At 51.4% G+C, this 15,303-nt stretch overlaps 2 protein-coding genes and 1 long non-coding RNA gene across 5 annotated transcripts; 2 read left to right on the top strand and 1 right to left on the bottom strand.

The window, feature by feature from the left end:
• The first annotated feature begins 287 nt into the window (after positions 1-287).
• APOA5 (apolipoprotein A5) lies at positions 288-3,342 on the top strand. 2 transcript variants are annotated; one of them, XM_072822127.1, is made up of 4 exons: positions 288-489; positions 790-868; positions 985-1,096; positions 1,624-3,342. In XM_072822127.1, exons 2-4 carry the CDS (start codon positions 829-831, stop codon positions 2,573-2,575), a joined length of 1,104 nt encoding a protein of 367 aa, XP_072678228.1. In that variant the 5' UTR covers positions 288-489; positions 790-828; the 3' UTR covers positions 2,576-3,342. The 2 variants fall into 2 exon arrangements, with proteins under 2 accessions (XP_072678228.1, XP_072678229.1); XM_072822128.1 differs by having other exon boundaries at positions 288-493.
• A 1,283-nt stretch (positions 3,343-4,625) lies between these two features.
• Positions 4,626-13,769, top strand: ZPR1 (ZPR1 zinc finger). 2 transcript variants are annotated; one of them, XR_012028718.1, is made up of 15 exons: positions 4,626-4,814; positions 4,921-5,082; positions 5,459-5,549; positions 5,921-5,991; positions 6,665-6,751; positions 6,911-7,033; positions 7,395-7,445; positions 7,613-7,679; positions 8,068-8,138; positions 9,196-9,285; positions 9,764-9,874; positions 10,536-10,622; positions 11,470-11,563; positions 11,955-12,020; positions 12,915-13,066. XR_012028718.1 is itself a non-coding variant. In XM_072822136.1 (14 exons), exons 1-14 carry the CDS (start codon positions 4,644-4,646, stop codon positions 13,047-13,049), a joined length of 1,383 nt encoding a protein of 460 aa, XP_072678237.1. In that variant the 5' UTR covers positions 4,629-4,643; the 3' UTR covers positions 13,050-13,769. The 2 variants fall into 2 exon arrangements, 1 of the variants encoding a protein (XP_072678237.1); XM_072822136.1 differs by lacking the exon at positions 11,470-11,563 and having other exon boundaries at positions 4,629-4,814; positions 12,915-13,769.
• Positions 12,488-15,298, bottom strand: LOC140631025 (uncharacterized). The gene is made up of 4 exons (XR_012028719.1): positions 15,005-15,298; positions 14,408-14,509; positions 13,331-13,409; positions 12,488-12,782 (listed from the first exon to the last, which is right to left on the bottom strand). It is a non-coding gene; the product is annotated as an uncharacterized lncRNA (long non-coding RNA).
• Between the last annotated feature and the right edge of the window lie 5 nt (positions 15,299-15,303).

Genomic DNA, 15,303 nt, shown 5'->3' with positions numbered 1-15,303 from the left:
GTTGGTGGGCCAGCCAGCTGGTCAATGGGAAGGGTGAAGGTCATGGGGCTTGGGGGGAACTGGGTGAGGAGTTCAGCCTTACTCCTTGTTAATCTTTCCAGGAAGAACTTTTTTGCTGGAGCAGCCCCCTGATACTAGGGCACTCATTAACCCTCTGGATGCCAGGGAAGGGCAGGAGGTGAGCCCTGGGAGGCAGCTGAGGTCATCCTTCTTTGAACCTCCACGTGGTATTTACTCAGGGCAATTGTTGTCAGAGGCCCAGGCCCCTGGAGTATAAAGGCGAATGTCTGCTCTCTGTGCCCAGAATTGAGGAGGTGAGCAGGTGCTGGGTGGAGGGATGCAGGTTGAGTCCTCAGGGAGGGGATTGCCGGAGTCTCCTCAGAGAGCTGGGGGTGGGTGCTAAGGACATCCTGGAGCCCTTTGGCCAGAGTTGCTTCTTACTCCCTTGGGACACTCAAGCTTCCCAGCTGCTGAGTGGGAGGCAGGAAGGTAGGTAAGCAAGGGAATGGTGGCCGAAGTGGCTGAAGGAGCTGCTCATGGGGTCTGGGGAGGGTGGTGGTGGGGGAACTTTACAAAGCAGTTTGAGCTCCACACTGTGTGATCCAGGTGAAAATGAAGCCCTCCTCTTGCCAAGACACCCTTTCCCTCCCAGCCATGCTCACCTCGATCAGTCCTCATCAGCCCCAATAGCAATGTGCTCCCCATATCTCCGGGAAGGGTGAACAGATTCTGGGCAGGTTGGCTCTGGGGTAAACTTGGGAGATGCCCTTCTTTTGCTTCTTCACCCAGGCCTCGGTCCGTCTTCTTTCTGAGTAGACGACAGCAAGCATGGTTGCAGTTCTGGCCTGGGCTCTGACTCTGCTCTCAGGTGAGGCTCCAACCCTGACTTAAATGTGCAGGTGTTGGTGGGGGCCGGCCCAGGGGCCATCCACCCTGGGGGGTGGGTGGGGACACAGTCTCCAACCACCCCCTCCGTCTCTACAGCGTTTGCAACTGTCCAGACCCAGAAAGGCTTCTGGGACTACTTCAGCCAGAGCAGCCGAGACAAAGGGAAGCTGGAGCAGGTCCAGCAGCAGAAGCTGGCATGGGAACCCACGTGAGTGGCTAGGACAAGGGGTGTGGGCGCATGGAGTTGACAGCCGGGCAGTGGGATGGTGTGCTGCTTCTGGTTCCTCAACTTATTAAGTCCTCATTGGGACAGAGGAATGGAGTTGTACTAGTTTTGCCTCATCCTGGCCTTCCTGGGCTGTGCAGCCCCCCACTTTGCTCACAGCAGCGCCCCCCATCTCTGCCTTGATCTCACTATAGCTGCTGCCCCTCCCCAGGGGTGGGACCTGGAGCCGGGCAGCGGACCCCTGCCACGGCCCCCAGAATGAAAGGATTGTGTGAAAGTCCAGATGCATCTGTTTCCTTGGGCAGTGTTGGTCTGGATTTGCATGTGCCATGTGTCTGTACTTCTGTGAGGGGTGTGTGGTGGGACCGCAGCTAGGACTGGAGCCCTGGCTCTGGGGCCACCACCCTGCAGCCTTGGTTTTCCCAAATGATCAGACAGTGATGTCTCCGGGGGAAAGGCCATGATGGGGCTAGCAGCATGATGGTCTGGATGTCTGTCCCCTACCTCAGGAGCCTGAAGGACAGCCTTGAGCAAGACCTCAGCAAAATGGACAAGTTCCTGGAAAAGCTGAGCCCTCTCAGTGGGCAGGGGAGGGAGCCTCTGGGGCTCCCACCCGACCCGGTGGGCATGCGGCAGCAGCTGCAAGAGGAGCTGGCGGAGGTGAGGGCGCGCCTGGAGCCCTACATGGGCGAGGTGCACGAGCAAGTGGGCTGGAATCTGGAGGGCCTGCGGCGGCAGCTGAAGCCCTACACCGCGGAGCTGATGGAGCAGGTGGCGCTGCGCGTTCAGGAGCTGCAGGAACAGCTGCGCGTGGTCGGAGAGGGCACCAAGGCCCAGGTGCTGGGCGGCGTGGACGAGGCGCGGGAGCTGCTGCGGGAGCTGCAGGACCGCGTGGTGCATCACACCGGCCGTGTCAAGGCGCTCTTCCGCCCCTACGCCCAGCGCCTGGTGACCGGCATCGGGCGCCACGTGCAGGAGCTGCACCGCAGCGTGGCCCCGCACGCCGCCGCCAGCCCCGCGCGCCTCAGCCGCTGCGTGCAGATGCTGTCGCGCAAGCTCACGCTCAAGGCCGAGGCTCTGCACGCGCGCATCCAGCAGAACCTGGACCAGCTGCGGGAAGAGCTCAGCGCTTTTGCGGGCGCCGGTGCTGACGGCGCGGATGAGGGGGCGGACCCCGACCCCCAGATGCTGTCCCAGGAGGTGCACCAGCGACTCCAGGCCTTCCGCCACGACACCTTCCTGCAGATCGCCGACTTCACCCGTGCCATCGACCAGGAGACCCAGGAGGTCCAGTTGCAGCTGGCCCCGCCCCCGCCAGGTCACAGTGCCTTCGCCCCAGAGTTTCTCCAAGCTGACAGCAGCGAGGCCCGGAGCAAGCTGCAGGCCCGTCTCCAAGACCTATGGGAGGACATAAACTACAGCCTTCATGACCTTGGTCTCAGTCATCTAGAGGAGCCCTGAGGGTCTACTTGTCCAGGCTCACTGCCCTGCTCCTTGTCTGAGCCCAGGATCTGAACCTCTGGCTGGCTCTGTCCTTGACAGTGGCCTGTCGGGCAGAGGGTGGAGGGCCCTGCACAGGATAGGCGAGGCCGCCAAAGGGACTGTTGTCCCTGGCATATCCAGCCTCTTGCGTTTCCCCCATCTGGATGCATTACACTCATCAGGCTTTGCAAACCCAGCTTCCCGTGTTCATTTGGGAATCCTCATGAGTTGCTCCAATCCGGGATGGTGGGAGTGGGGAGGGAGAGAGGCACTCTATATGCAGGTAATTACGTGCAGGCCTGTTGCCATGGTGCTGGAAGCCTGTGCCTCTTCTTCCCAGGGCTTGACTCTGATCACTTCTGGCCGCCTGGTGGCCATTGCTACAGCTGGTCTACGGAGAGGAGCTCTTTTCTCCCCAGGGCTGCCATGACAGCTTCTTTTGGGGGAAGAGAAGGGAGAAGGGAGGAAAATATGACGAGAGCACATGAAAGTGTGTATATATATCGCTGCTGGCTCTGATGCCAGGGGAACAAATGGTGGGGGTTGCAATGGGAGGGAGCAGAGCCTACATTTCCTTACATAGCTCTATATCTAAACAGCTGACCCAGCCCTCCAAACTGTGCGGCTTCTGAAACCCTCGGGGAAGCATGATGTGTGTCCTCTCCATTTGGGGCGTCTCACTTCTGACTCCCAGGCTGAAGCCTAGACTTCTGACTCATGAAATAGAGGCATATGGTGGAAGCTTATTTGCCTGCTGTGACTCTTATTTGAGCCATGTCTGAAAGTAGTGGCCTCACCACTACCCCCAAAGCACATCCATCACTCATTCCAATTCCTCAATGCCCTGTCTCATGGACCCTCTCCCAGGACCCAGGCTCTGTTTAGGCTCTGCCTTAGATCACAGCTGTCTGTCATGCCTGGGTGTGGGCCTGGCTTAGAGATCTTCCATCTGCACCTGCATGGCTCACCAGCCTTACCACAGGACAGCAAGCATGAAGGGCAGGTTCCAGATTTTGAATGGCCTCCTCATGACTGACCCTCTTCTTGAGAACTCCAAATCTTATACTCCCCGTTCCCCATATACAGATTCACTTGGTGGCAACAAAAGTCCTCCTAGATCCCTCGAGAAACTCTGAAATCAGGGATGAGTGAAGTGGGAGGAAGAGGAAAGGGTAAACACATCCTGTCCAGCACCTTTGGAAGGTGCTGTCCAGCAGCCTTCCCTCCCCTGGAAGCCTGCCTTGCACAGGGTTCTCAGCACCCCATGTGAATCTGGCCTAATCATGCCTACAGGCTGGACCTCTTCCCTGACACCTACGTTTAGCAACAGAACCGGGTGAGGGGTGCCCAAGGAGAAGAGGTACTGGAAAGGAAAGTTTACCAAAAAAAGAGGTGTTTTTGTTGTTGTTAGTTGGGAAACGAGGCGGGATGAGTCAGCCGGGGTTTGATGTGCTGGGGATGAGGGGGTGGGAGTAAAAATGCGGACGGTGTGTTTGAGGCTGGAATTTGGGCAGGTGTTTCTGAGGACAGAAATAAGGAGTGAGAACAGGAAGGGCTAGACTGCTTGAGGGACTTGGCGGGGGTGGGGGGGGTGGGTTCTAGAGCCCAAGCAACGTCTGGTCCAACAGTAGTCGGGGCCAGAGCCCGTGTCGGACAGCACGTCCTCATGAGTACAGAGGGACAAGCCGAGCGCCTTGCCGGCAAGTCTCTGCAGTCAGGTTCGTGGACCAATGGTTAGAGTCGTGCACGATGGAGCTATAGCAAAGGAGCGAAACAGTGCCCTGGGTCTCAGAGGACGTCCCGGGGGAAGCAACGCCTGAACTGCGGTGGAGGCAAAGCCTGAATCCGCTGCCTTTGGAGGTCTGGACCGTAGAATCCCAGCAATGAGCGCCCGGCCCGGAGGGCCCAGAGCCTGCGGCCTCTTTAAGGAGGGGCGGGGAGGGGCGGGGCGGGGCGGGGCTGCAGCTGGCGGAAGTGCCGGAGGAAGGGGTGGGGCCGCGAGGGGAGCGGAAGCCGGAAGCGGAGGCCGGCTCTGCGCGTGGCGGCCATGGCGGCGAGCGGGGCCGTGGAGCCGGGGCGCCCGGCGGCTACTGCCGCCCCCTCGGCCGCCCCGGCGCGGGCTCCGGCCCCCGAGCGCTTGTTCCGGCCTATCAGCGCCGAGGACGAGGAGCAGCAGCCCACCGAGATCGAGTCGCTTTGCATGAACTGTTACCGCAACGTAAGGGGGAGGGGACCCGGAGGCGGGCACGCCCGGCGGTCCGTGGGGTCAGTGGTCGGGGCCCTGGGGCTCCCGGTTTCTCTGCAGCAGCTTTCGGCTTCCGCAGGGCATGACGCGCCTCCTGCTCACCAAGATCCCCTTCTTCAGAGAGGTGATCGTGAGCTCCTTCTCCTGTGAGCACTGCGGCTGGAACAACACGGAGATCCAGTCGGCAGGCCGGATCCAGGACCAGGGAGTGCGCTACACTTTGACCGTCGGGGCCCAGGAGGTGAGGGGAGCCCCGAGCAGCCTGCGGCCTGGAGAGGGCCTGGGCACTGGGGCCGGAGCTCCGGCGGCCCGGAATAAACACCTCACGTGCCCGGGCCGCGGTTTCCCCCTCTGTAAAGTGGTGTCGGTGCTGTCAGATGCTCGGGGGAGATCGGGCTGCTGAAAGTGCTTGGTAATTAGGGCATTCGTCAGAGGGAATGGGATGAGCGTAGCTGTGAGGAATAGCACTGTCACCGTGTGGGCGGCGGGCTTCCCACGTGCGCTCGTCGGGGCCGCTGGAGAGCGGATGGAGCTGCGGGCTGCGCTCTGGGTCTGAGACGACGTCTCCTGACAGCTGTCCAGACCCCTCTGCACTGAAAGTCTATCTTTCTGCCCAGGACATGAACAGACAAGTGGTGAAAACGGACTCTGCCACCACAAGGATCCCGGAGCTGGATTTTGAAATTCCTGCCTTCAGTCAGAAGGGAGGTCGGTATAGGGTCAGGGTATTTGGGTTGTTCGTGCCCCGCTGTTCCCTTCCTTCCTTGTAAAAGCCCGTGTGCCAGGTCTGGTGGCTACGGTGTGGGCTTGGCCGCCTTGCCACTGCGATCCTCGTTGGTTCAACGTAAACAGAAAGCTAGAATAAAACAGCCGGAGACAGCAGATTATGATAGTAAGGCTGTAATGTGCTTCTTAGAGAGCCTTAGTGTCACCGTTACTAGAGGTCAACAGGACCTTGTTCCAGGCCTCCGCATTTTACAGTTGCAGTCAAAGCCCACACAGTTCATGTGAATTGCTCAGTCATACAGGCACTTGACAGCATAGTCAGGACTCACGTGTCACCTGTTCTCATTCGCCAGCTCTGACCACTGTTGAAGGATTGATCAGCCGTGCCATCTCCGGCCTGGAGCAGGATCAGCCCGCACGAAGGGTGAGCTGGGGTTTTCTGATTGCTGCAGCTCATGGCGGTGATGACCAATATGTGTCTCAATAGGGGATTCCGCTTCCCGTGCAGCTGAACCATCTCCGGCTGAATGTTGGAGAACTTTGGGGGGACACACATGGTGTTGCTGTCCCTGCTAGGCTGTTGTCCGTGTTCTGTCTCCCATATTCTCCACTCCCTTTCCCCAGTGTATATTGAGACCTCCTCTCAGGCAGGCAGTAGAGCATTACTTCTGAAGAGCCTTTCCTGATGCCCTTGAATTTATCTGTACTTACTGCGTGTTCCACTGTACCGTACATCTATCATGACACAAATAATATAATTGCATAGGTAGTCATTTGTCTTCTTAATTGGCTGGGGAGCCCCATAAGAGGACTCTGGTTTATTTACTGTTGTATCTCTAACCTGGCATGGGAGTCTGGCCTAAATGGTTGAATGAGTGAGAAAATGAAGCTCATTTGGCTCCACATGTGAACTTCAAACTTATTTGCTTCACTTATTGTGAAGTCTGAGTTTCTCTGTTCCTCCTTGTACCGAGACAGGTACAAGTACTTCCTGATGGCAGTGACGTAGGCATGACCAGCAGTGGGGGCATAAGGTCTGTCACCAGGGCTGGGGAGCCGAGCTGCATGACTGTCTGTTTACCATTTATTCCTGTCAGGCAAATGAAGAGCCCGTAGCTGAAAGAATTGATGAGTTCATTGTCAAACTGAAAGAGCTAAAGCAAGTGGCCTCTCCTTTCACTCTGGTGAGTATTGAGGAACTCTAGGTGCCCTAGATTTAGGGAAGGAGAGACCCTTAACACTGTCTGAGATTTTAACACTGTGGTGACCAAGAGGTCTGATGGTAGGCAGAGGAGCATATGTGATTTCTTGTCGTAATTACTCCTTCTTCACCCATCTGTCAGATCATTGATGATCCTTCAGGGAACAGCTTTGTGGAAAACCCCCACGCTCCCCAGAAAGATCTTGCCCTGATCATCACGCACTATAATCGGACTCTACAGCAGGAAGAGATGCTCGGGCTTCAGGTAAGACTGAAAAAGCCAGAAGAATGCTCTGGTATTAGCTTGCTTTCTGGATTGCTTGGACCCAGCGGAATCTTATTTTGTTGTTGCTGCCTTATGTACCCTATCTCCGCATGTCTGTGCATCTCATCTCCAGCTCCTGTCAAGACAGGATAAAGCTTATAATAAAAGCTGGCAGTGGCTGTGATCCAGTCTTAAGCTCTGTTCTTCTGGATTGGGGCTTTGCTTCCTAATGTCTCTGTTAAACCCATGAAGTGGCAGCTGATAGAAGCCAACCAGAGTCTCTTTCTCTCACTCCAAGGCAGGCTCTAGGGGAGGCTGAGGTGTATGTGCCAACGTGTGATTTATATTTCTGCTGTGCTAGGCCGAGGCAGCACCAGAAGAGAAGCCAGAGGAGGAGGATCTCAGAAATGAAGTGAGTCCCATTGGCTGCTGTGGAGGAAGGAGCAGAACCGTGGGCGGAGACTGATGCCACTCAGTCTCTCTTCTCACAGCCAGTATGGGCAACCGCCAGTGTGCTGACTGGATTGAACATCTGGAGCCCGAGCAGGGCTCACCCTACATCCCCATGTTGTGTTCCAGGTGCTGCAATTCAACACAAACTGTCCAGAATGCAACGCTCCGGCTCAAACCAACATGAAGCTAGTTCGTATCTTTCGTCAGGCAATTGCATTGCTCTTCACTTGACCTAGGCAGGAGATGAGAGGCAGGCTGGGCAGTGCTCCCTTCAGGGAAAGTGCCTGTTTTAATTCAAGTGATAAGGAATGTGCCCCTTAACTTTTGGGTTCAAAGAGAGAATCAGACTCTGATTTCTAGGGTCCTGTGTTTGGCTCGACTCATATCTTCAGATATTTGTGGACCAAGATTGCCATGGGTTGCAACTTTGCCCTCTTCTGGAGGACTGAGTTAGGCTACTTCTTGTGCTCTCTTTCCTGTAGTCCTAGGCCTAGCAACTGTGGGTTTAGGGTTCAGATTTGTTCTTCTCCAGAGGTGGTCATGCTCTCCAGGAAGCAAATTTCCTTACCTCCATCTTCCAGAAATCCCACACTTTAAGGAGGTTATCATCATGGCTACCAACTGTGAGAACTGCGGCCATCGAACCAATGAGGTGGGTGGGCTCCATTGTTTGGGAAGAAGACTGTTAAGGTGAGGGTAACTCCTGTTTAACTTTGATCTTTCCTAAGCCTACCTACCCAGGGATGAGGTGGGAGGAAGCTGGGTCTTTCTCTTGGATGTAGGGTGAGGTGCCCTTGAAGGGACTGGGAATTCGCGAAGTAAAATTAGAGATACCATAATTCATTTAGACATGAAAGTGATTATATGGAAGAGGGAGGCATTCTCTCTCTCTTTCTCTCTCTCTCTGTCTCTTTTGGGGTGGGGGGGGAAGAGATTCTTTCATCCACCTCTCAGAGAGTGGGAAGTGCAGTGATGCAAATTTTGACTCATTAATAAAAAAACTTTCCAGATCTTTCTGGAAATAGAACGAGGTACCTTGAAGGATTGTAAATTACCTTTCCCCAAGTGTATTCAAGCATAAGCTGTTTTGGTTCTGAACCCAGAATATTATAAGGTGCATGGTAAACTTGCTGTGGGGCTGCTGGTTCTTAGACTTCTGGACTACTTCCCAGGCTGCCTGCTACTGTTTACTCTTCAGGGGCTTCATGTAGCTGCTCCCTGTATTCCGTTCAGAATTCAGGGCTACATTCAGTGAGAGCAAGAGGGTGGGGTGTGTTTTTTCCCATCTTATCTGGAACCAGATTCTCAAGTCTGTTCTTACGTTTTGTACACACAAATACATGTCCATGAGCAGTCTGTAATACATCATAACGTATAGCTCATATAGTTTTATGTATGTTTTTACATACATAAAACATGTTGGATGCAGTTGAAAGTCCCTTTCAACCCCCAGAGTCCATTTTTTTTAAAAAAAGGTAAATTCAGAATTTGTTGGCAATTTGAGGTAAGTTTTGGCAGGCTCTTGGCCATCTCTTGGTGTTTCTGGTTTGGGCGACTGCTGCCACTGTTGGTTTAGAAGGTTCTGTCCTTGGTAGCTGTTAGGGGGCCTGATTGGAGGTCTAAGCCCATCTCCTCTGAGGCCTCCCTGGCACTAAATGAGGTTCAGAATCTTCTCTCCTGTTGTTCCCTGACTACTCTCGTCTGTGCAGGTGAAGTCTGGAGGAGCAATAGAGCCCTTGGGCACCCGGATCAGCTTCCATATCACAGATCTCTCAGATCTGACCAGAGATGTGCTCAAGGTATCCCCTGCTTGGGAGAGTGTCTGTCTTCCTCATGTAGGCTGGCTCTATCTAGGGGAAATCGTCTTTTAAAATTATGTCCTAACATTGTGGGGTACCTCCTTACTACCCTGGGTTTCAGGATCCCTCAGTGGAGTTAATCCACAGTAGGAGGTACAGATTCAGACAGTGACCCATAAATTCTCTGATGACTTGGCAGCTTTTTGCCCCCAGTGTCTGTAAGGGCCCTTGTCTCTGGCCTCTAATGACAGGATACCTGGCAGCTTGGAGCCATGACTCAGAAAGTCCTTTTATTAGATTGGTTCCATTTCTGTGGTTCACATAGAAATGAATGAGCCTAGCTTTAAGTGGAGAGTCAGAGAAGATTGGGGCAGGTGACTCCCCAAACTCTCATCAGTGGTATTTGGCAGGAGAACTCTGGTTAGCTTTCTCAAAGAGGCTCCTGATCTAAAGCCTAATTTGATTTCTCATCTCCTAGTCTGAGACGTGTAGTGTGGAAATCCCAGAGCTGGAATTTGAACTGGGAATGGCTGTCCTTGGGGGCAAGTTCACCACACTAGAGGGGCTACTGAAAGACATCCAGGAACTGGTGAGTCACCTGACTGTAGTGCATGGCTGCTTCAGCACTGTGGCTGAGGTGAAGGGGCTAGAAGGCTTCACGCATCCTGGTTTTTGGAGCTGTTAACTGGGGGTTTCTTTGCCTTAAAGCTGGTTTGAGAGATTTAAATAGTATTTTGGATTGTGAAGATAAGTTTATGGGAGATTCTGAATGGAAACTCCCAGTCCTACTTTTGGGACAATGTAGATACTTTGTGGTTTTGGGTAAGTCACTTATTTCACTGTAAAATGAGGGGAAGAGGGTCCTTACAGCACCTGAAACTCCCCAACATAAATATTTGTGTGTTGACTTAGCCCATATATTTATTGTCTTGAAACATTTTACTTAATTGGTTCCCAGTTGTCAGGCATTTTGTCTTTGTAAATTACACTTTACTTTGCATTTCTTCTTCAAATTAGAACTAGAGTTCATGCTGGAAGGACATTTTTATAGTATTTGTTTCATATTGCCAGTTGTCATCTTGGCAGATTAACCTCTGTGCTCTTAGCAGTGGTTGCTTAGATCAGAAAGGTGGTGTGGAGACCAAGCTTCCCTGGCTGGGCTGGGCACCCTCTTGCCGTTGCCCACCAGCTTTACGGTCAAACCTAAGAAACAGCCAGGATTCGAGCAGTTCGGATGCCATTTATTACAGGTGACCAAGAACCCTTTCACACTGGGTGACAGTTCCAATCCTGGCCAGATGGAGAAACTGCAGGAGTTCAGCCAGAAGTTAGACCAGGTGAGATGATTCTGGCCCTTCAGTACTTGTGGTCCTGGGGTACCAGTGGGCAAGAGGCCACATACTATGTCCTGTCACCTTCTAAAGATCTAACCAACATGTTGGGGATTCCCTAGGTTTCTCATATGCTGTGTCCTCTTCTTTCTTGTTTTTCTCCCTTATGTTGTTAGAGCTTCTTCTCTAGTAGTTTCAGTTGGGTTTTTCATTTCCACCGACTTTTTTTCCAAGAGCTTTCTTTTGGTCTTTGAGTACTCTCCCTTCTCCCTTTTCCAAATAGCATCCTGTTGTTTTAAGGATGTGGTAGTTTTTTTTTCTCTTGAGAATGTTAATGTTGGCTTTTCTTTTTTTGATGGTTTATTTTCCCTGCATAGTTTCCATTTCCATTTAAGTTGTTTTTTGTTTGTTCAGGGTTTTTTGTTTGTTTGTTTTTGTTTTTCCATTTCACGTTCTTTCTTTCAAGGTTGGGGCTTTGCTCACGCGTCTGATAGTCATGGATTATCAGTTTAAAAATAGAGGACTGAGGGCAGCCCGGGTGGCTCAGTGGTTTAGCGCCGCCTTCAGCCCAGGGTGTGATCCTGGAGACCCAGGATTGAGTCCCAGGTCAGGCTCCCTGCATGGAGCCTGCTTCTCCCTCTGCCTGTGTCTCTGCCTCTCTCTCTCTCTGTGTGTGTGTGTCTGTCATGAATAAATAAATAAAATCTTAAAAAAAAGAGAGAGAGGACTGAAACATTGGAATGGAGTTGAATCTTCTTCACATAGGACTCATTGTAGGGGGATTTAGCTTAGGCATTTTGTGGAGGTAACCCCAGTGCCAGAGTCGTTAGGTTTTTCCTCTTGGGCTCCTCAGATTCCCATCAGCGGGTGTTCTGTTTCCTGGCCCGAGGAGGATGACTTGGCTGCCAGTATCCTGATTGCTGAGTGTGGGAAGAGGAACTGGGAGTGTATGTCTGTTTCCAATAACAACATGCTCACTTAACCTCCTGTCCTTGCTGCCTGCACCCTGCCACCCCCAGTCTCCCCAGGGCCTTGCCTGCAGTGGTGGGAACTTCTCTACAGAATCCTGCAGTTTTTTTGCCAGGATGGGGGGGAGGGCAGCTGTTGGCCTGTGTGAATGGGAGAAGAAATGGGGATGTCAGTTGCTTCTTAAGTAGCTTTCATACAATCCTTATTTTAGGTATTCTCCACTCCACTTTGAGAGATGCCTTATTTCAGCAGTTTGTAAAACTTCTGGGGATTCTGCGGTGTAAATTGGGTTGGTTCCTGTCTGGCAGACACAGACTCTTCCTCCCAGGAGCCATGTAAAATTCATGTGCTGTATTCTCCCTCCTTTAGATTCTTCAAGGTAACATGAAAGCCCACTTTATTATGAATGATCCAGCAGGAAACAGCTACCTTCAGGTACGGTAGACCTTCCTTGCTAGCGCATGGAGATATATTTTCTGACCTTCTTTGAATATGCATTATTTCTCTGGAAACTGACTTGATTCTGAATGAACTGCTCTTTATCAAGGAATCTCTTAGAATTTGAAACATAAGGAAGTGGGGGGGAAGTGGGAGAGATTATAAGTGTGTGTAGAGGGGGAATAAAAGATACTCCTAGACTCTTCTTCTCTAGTCCAGCTCTTGCCCTCAGCAATGGAGTTGTCATTTTGCAAATCTAATTGTAAACTGAGGAGAAATGGTACCTTGTCCAGAGGCTGAAATAGGAACCCTGAGAGGCTTTCAGCTGACTGGGGAGATATTCTGGTGATTTATAATAACTTTAACATTTATTGAGCATTTATGATTGGTCAGGCAAAACTGTTTAAAGTCTCTTTACTATTAAGACTATTGCTATATTCTTTAAGAAGGTGCAGATAGAAAGGTCTTTTTAAAGATTTTGTTTATTTATTTGAGTGACAGCGCAAGCTGGGAAGAGAGGGAGAAACAAGTTTCCCGATGAGCAGGGAGTCTGATAGGCTCGATCCCAGGATCTTGGGATGATGACCTGGGCCAAAGGCCAGTGCTTAACTGACTGAGCCACACAGATGCCCCCAGGTAGAAAGTGTTTTAGGCAGACTGTTCCCTAATTCTGCCAAGGGCTGGATGTTCCCATTCCTGGGATTCTCCTGGTTTCTGTTGCTGCTTGCTAGTTGAGTCTAGCCATAGGGAGTTGGCAGCCTTTAGAATAAAAAACTAAGTTAAGTTTTAGGGAAAGTGGGAATTGGAAGTCACCTGGGGGTGGGGGTGGGGGAGGGGGAGGGCAGATAGCTGGGTGGCACAGGTACTGATTGTCTGTCTTTGGCCTTGCAGAATGTGTATGCACCTGAAGATGATCCTCAGATGAAGGTGGAGCATTATAAGCGCACATTTGACCAAAACGAGGAGCTAGGGCTCAATGACATGAAGACAGAGGGCTATGACACAGGCCCAGCCCCACAGCGGTAGCGCTGGGTAATTCACAAGCCAGCCTCTAGTGCTGCTCAGACTGAAGGATTATTTATTACTGTCGAGAAAAGCTGGGGGTGTCCTCCCCACCAGGCCTTGCCCATGTATGGAGGTCACCTGGTCTGAGAGATGTGGGCAATTTTCTGAATGGTTTGTGATGGAAGTGCAAACCTGTTGGTTTCCTTTCCTGTATTTTGGAGGTTTTGAATTGGCCTGGGAAGAAACCCAGAAATGAACCATGAGGGCATGTTATTATCACTTTTTTCCCATCAAGTCTTTACCTTCCGTCCAGATAATTCTTTCTGTATACAGTTGGAACTCTGAAGATGGAAGACAGCTACATCTGGAGTTTGGGAGTTGCTTGGGGGAAAAAAAACACTGGCTTTCAACAGGAAGAGTCTTCTGAGGGGAGGCAGCCCAGCGCAAGAGAAGTTCTCATTAAAGTGATGGCTTTTCAACAGGACTGGCCTCTGAATTCACTCTGTCCTCGTTTGATACCATGCTAGTAGAATTCAACCTCCTGAATAAATTTTCACCAACTTGGGGGTGGGAGCTGACATTTCATTCCTTCAGTAGATATTTGCTTACTTTGTGCCAGGCACACCACGGAACTGAACTGAGCCCTGTGTTCATGGGATTTAAAGTGAACTTTTGAGGTCAAATCCAAAATTCCTGCATTTGCTTTATTAGATGCAGCTAATAAACAGAGGGCAGAACTCAGATTTTGGGCATAAATTCATTTGATCCTGCTTAACTGCCCTATGAGGAAGACGGGGTTGGGATGTGAGCTTGGGTCTTGTCAGGCCAAAGGTGGGTGTGGATTAGAAAGGGTAGTGGTAGAACTCAAGACTAATGGGCAGGAGATGAGTTGATGGGGCTGAGAAGGTACTGGTAATGTTCAATGGAATGGAAAGATAAGTCTTCAAATGCCTGCTGACCACAAAGTAGTAGAGGCAGGGCTTTGAAAGTTCAGTTTGAGGTCCACCAAAGTGGATTAGAAGCCAACACAGGGTTGTGTCTGGGGGACCCATGGGGACCTCCAGCCAGTGAAGCCCTCTATCAATCTGGTATCCCCACAAGCCCTCAGAGACCCAGTCTGCTTTCCTTCCTGGGCCTCAGCTGGACCAGTCAGGACAACACTGTGGTTAAAAGTTCATCCATCAGGGCTGGGACTTCCACACCTATATTATATATAATTTTTTTTTTTTTGAGCATGTATCCTGGATTCTGAGCAGAGCATTTATAAAGTATAACAAGCAAGCCTTCTTGACTAATAGGCTTTCAAACAGTGACAAAAATTTAACATGTTAAGATAAGGGAAATACTTGATCTAAAATTTTCACAAACTTTGGATTTACCTCTTGTACCTCACTTGGCTAGCTTCTGCTCCCAAGGGTCACATTTTGGCTGTATAAAGTTGGACAACTTCCTTAACCTCTCCAAGCTTTGGTTTTTCTCATCTGTGAAACAAGCATAATAAAACCACTTGAGAATTGAGAGATTTATTAAATGAGGTAATTTATGTAAAATAATGTTCACAAGAAGAAAAGGAGTATGTCCCCTCCCCCCGGCCCCTCCCAACTTGATAATTAGAATTCAGCTTCTCTATCTGGCTGAAAATAGAGCCAGGTCCTTTTCACAGGAAAGATTGCAGGCAACAGATAGTTGGGGGCTACGTATTCTATCAAAAGTGGGGAAGGTCACAGGTTAGAGAAACCTCCATATTTTTTCATGGTAATCACGTTTGGAATTCCTGACCTCTCTTGAATGGTTCGTGGAAGACTATTTAGAGCAGTCTAACCTCCACCTAACATACTAATACAAACAACATACATACTGTGCTTCAGACACTGTGCTAAGCATCTCACGCAGTAAAAGTATCTCATTTCTCGAAGCCATTTAGTTAGGTGCCATTATACTCCCCAGTTCGTTAATTAAGTTGCCCCCGGACCTACAGTTGGAAGTTTCGGAGCCCGAACTCCAGCTTAGGGACACCGTCCCTCCAGAGCCCGAGGTCTTGACGACGCTATGGTGCTTCTGGAGCTGCTGGGGACAGAGATCTTGTTTGGGTCGTGGTTTTAGCCTCCCGCCAGCTGCATCGTAGGTTGAAGGGGCAGACAGGTGGACAAACCCCTGCCGGTCGGGCCGGCAGGGGCAGGGGCAGGGGGAGGGGGAGGTGGAGGTGCAATCGGAGGCGCGCGCACCTGCGAAGAGCCAGCAAGCGCAGCCGGGGGTCAGCCCGGGGCGGGTCCCA

This window comes from Canis lupus, chromosome 3, assembly GCF_048164855.1.
Source record: "Canis lupus baileyi chromosome 3, mCanLup2.hap1, whole genome shotgun sequence".
Classification (NCBI taxonomy): domain Eukaryota; kingdom Metazoa; phylum Chordata; class Mammalia; order Carnivora; family Canidae; genus Canis; species Canis lupus.
The sequence above is the reverse complement of the archived record's forward strand: the minus strand, read 5'-3'. Positions and strand labels throughout refer to the sequence as shown.

Excerpts from the sequence above, each read along its gene's own strand:
- APOA5 (XM_072822127.1), top strand. The coding sequence starts at position 829 with ATGGTTGCAGTTCTGGCCTGGGCTCTGACTCTGCTCTCAG. Across the intron at positions 869-984 it reads GGCTCTGACTCTGCTCTCAG|CGTTTGCAACTGTCCAGACC; the intron begins GTGAGGCTCCAA and ends CCGTCTCTACAG. Across the intron at positions 1,097-1,623 it reads AAGCTGGCATGGGAACCCAC|GAGCCTGAAGGACAGCCTTG; the intron begins GTGAGTGGCTAG and ends CCCCTACCTCAG.
- ZPR1 (XM_072822136.1), top strand. The coding sequence starts at position 4,644 with ATGGCGGCGAGCGGGGCCGTGGAGCCGGGGCGCCCGGCGGCTACTGCC. Across the intron at positions 7,446-7,612 it reads AGGAGGATCTCAGAAATGAA|GTGCTGCAATTCAACACAAA; the intron begins GTGAGTCCCATT and ends GTTGTGTTCCAG. Across the intron at positions 10,623-11,954 it reads TCAGCCAGAAGTTAGACCAG|ATTCTTCAAGGTAACATGAA; the intron begins GTGAGATGATTC and ends TCCCTCCTTTAG.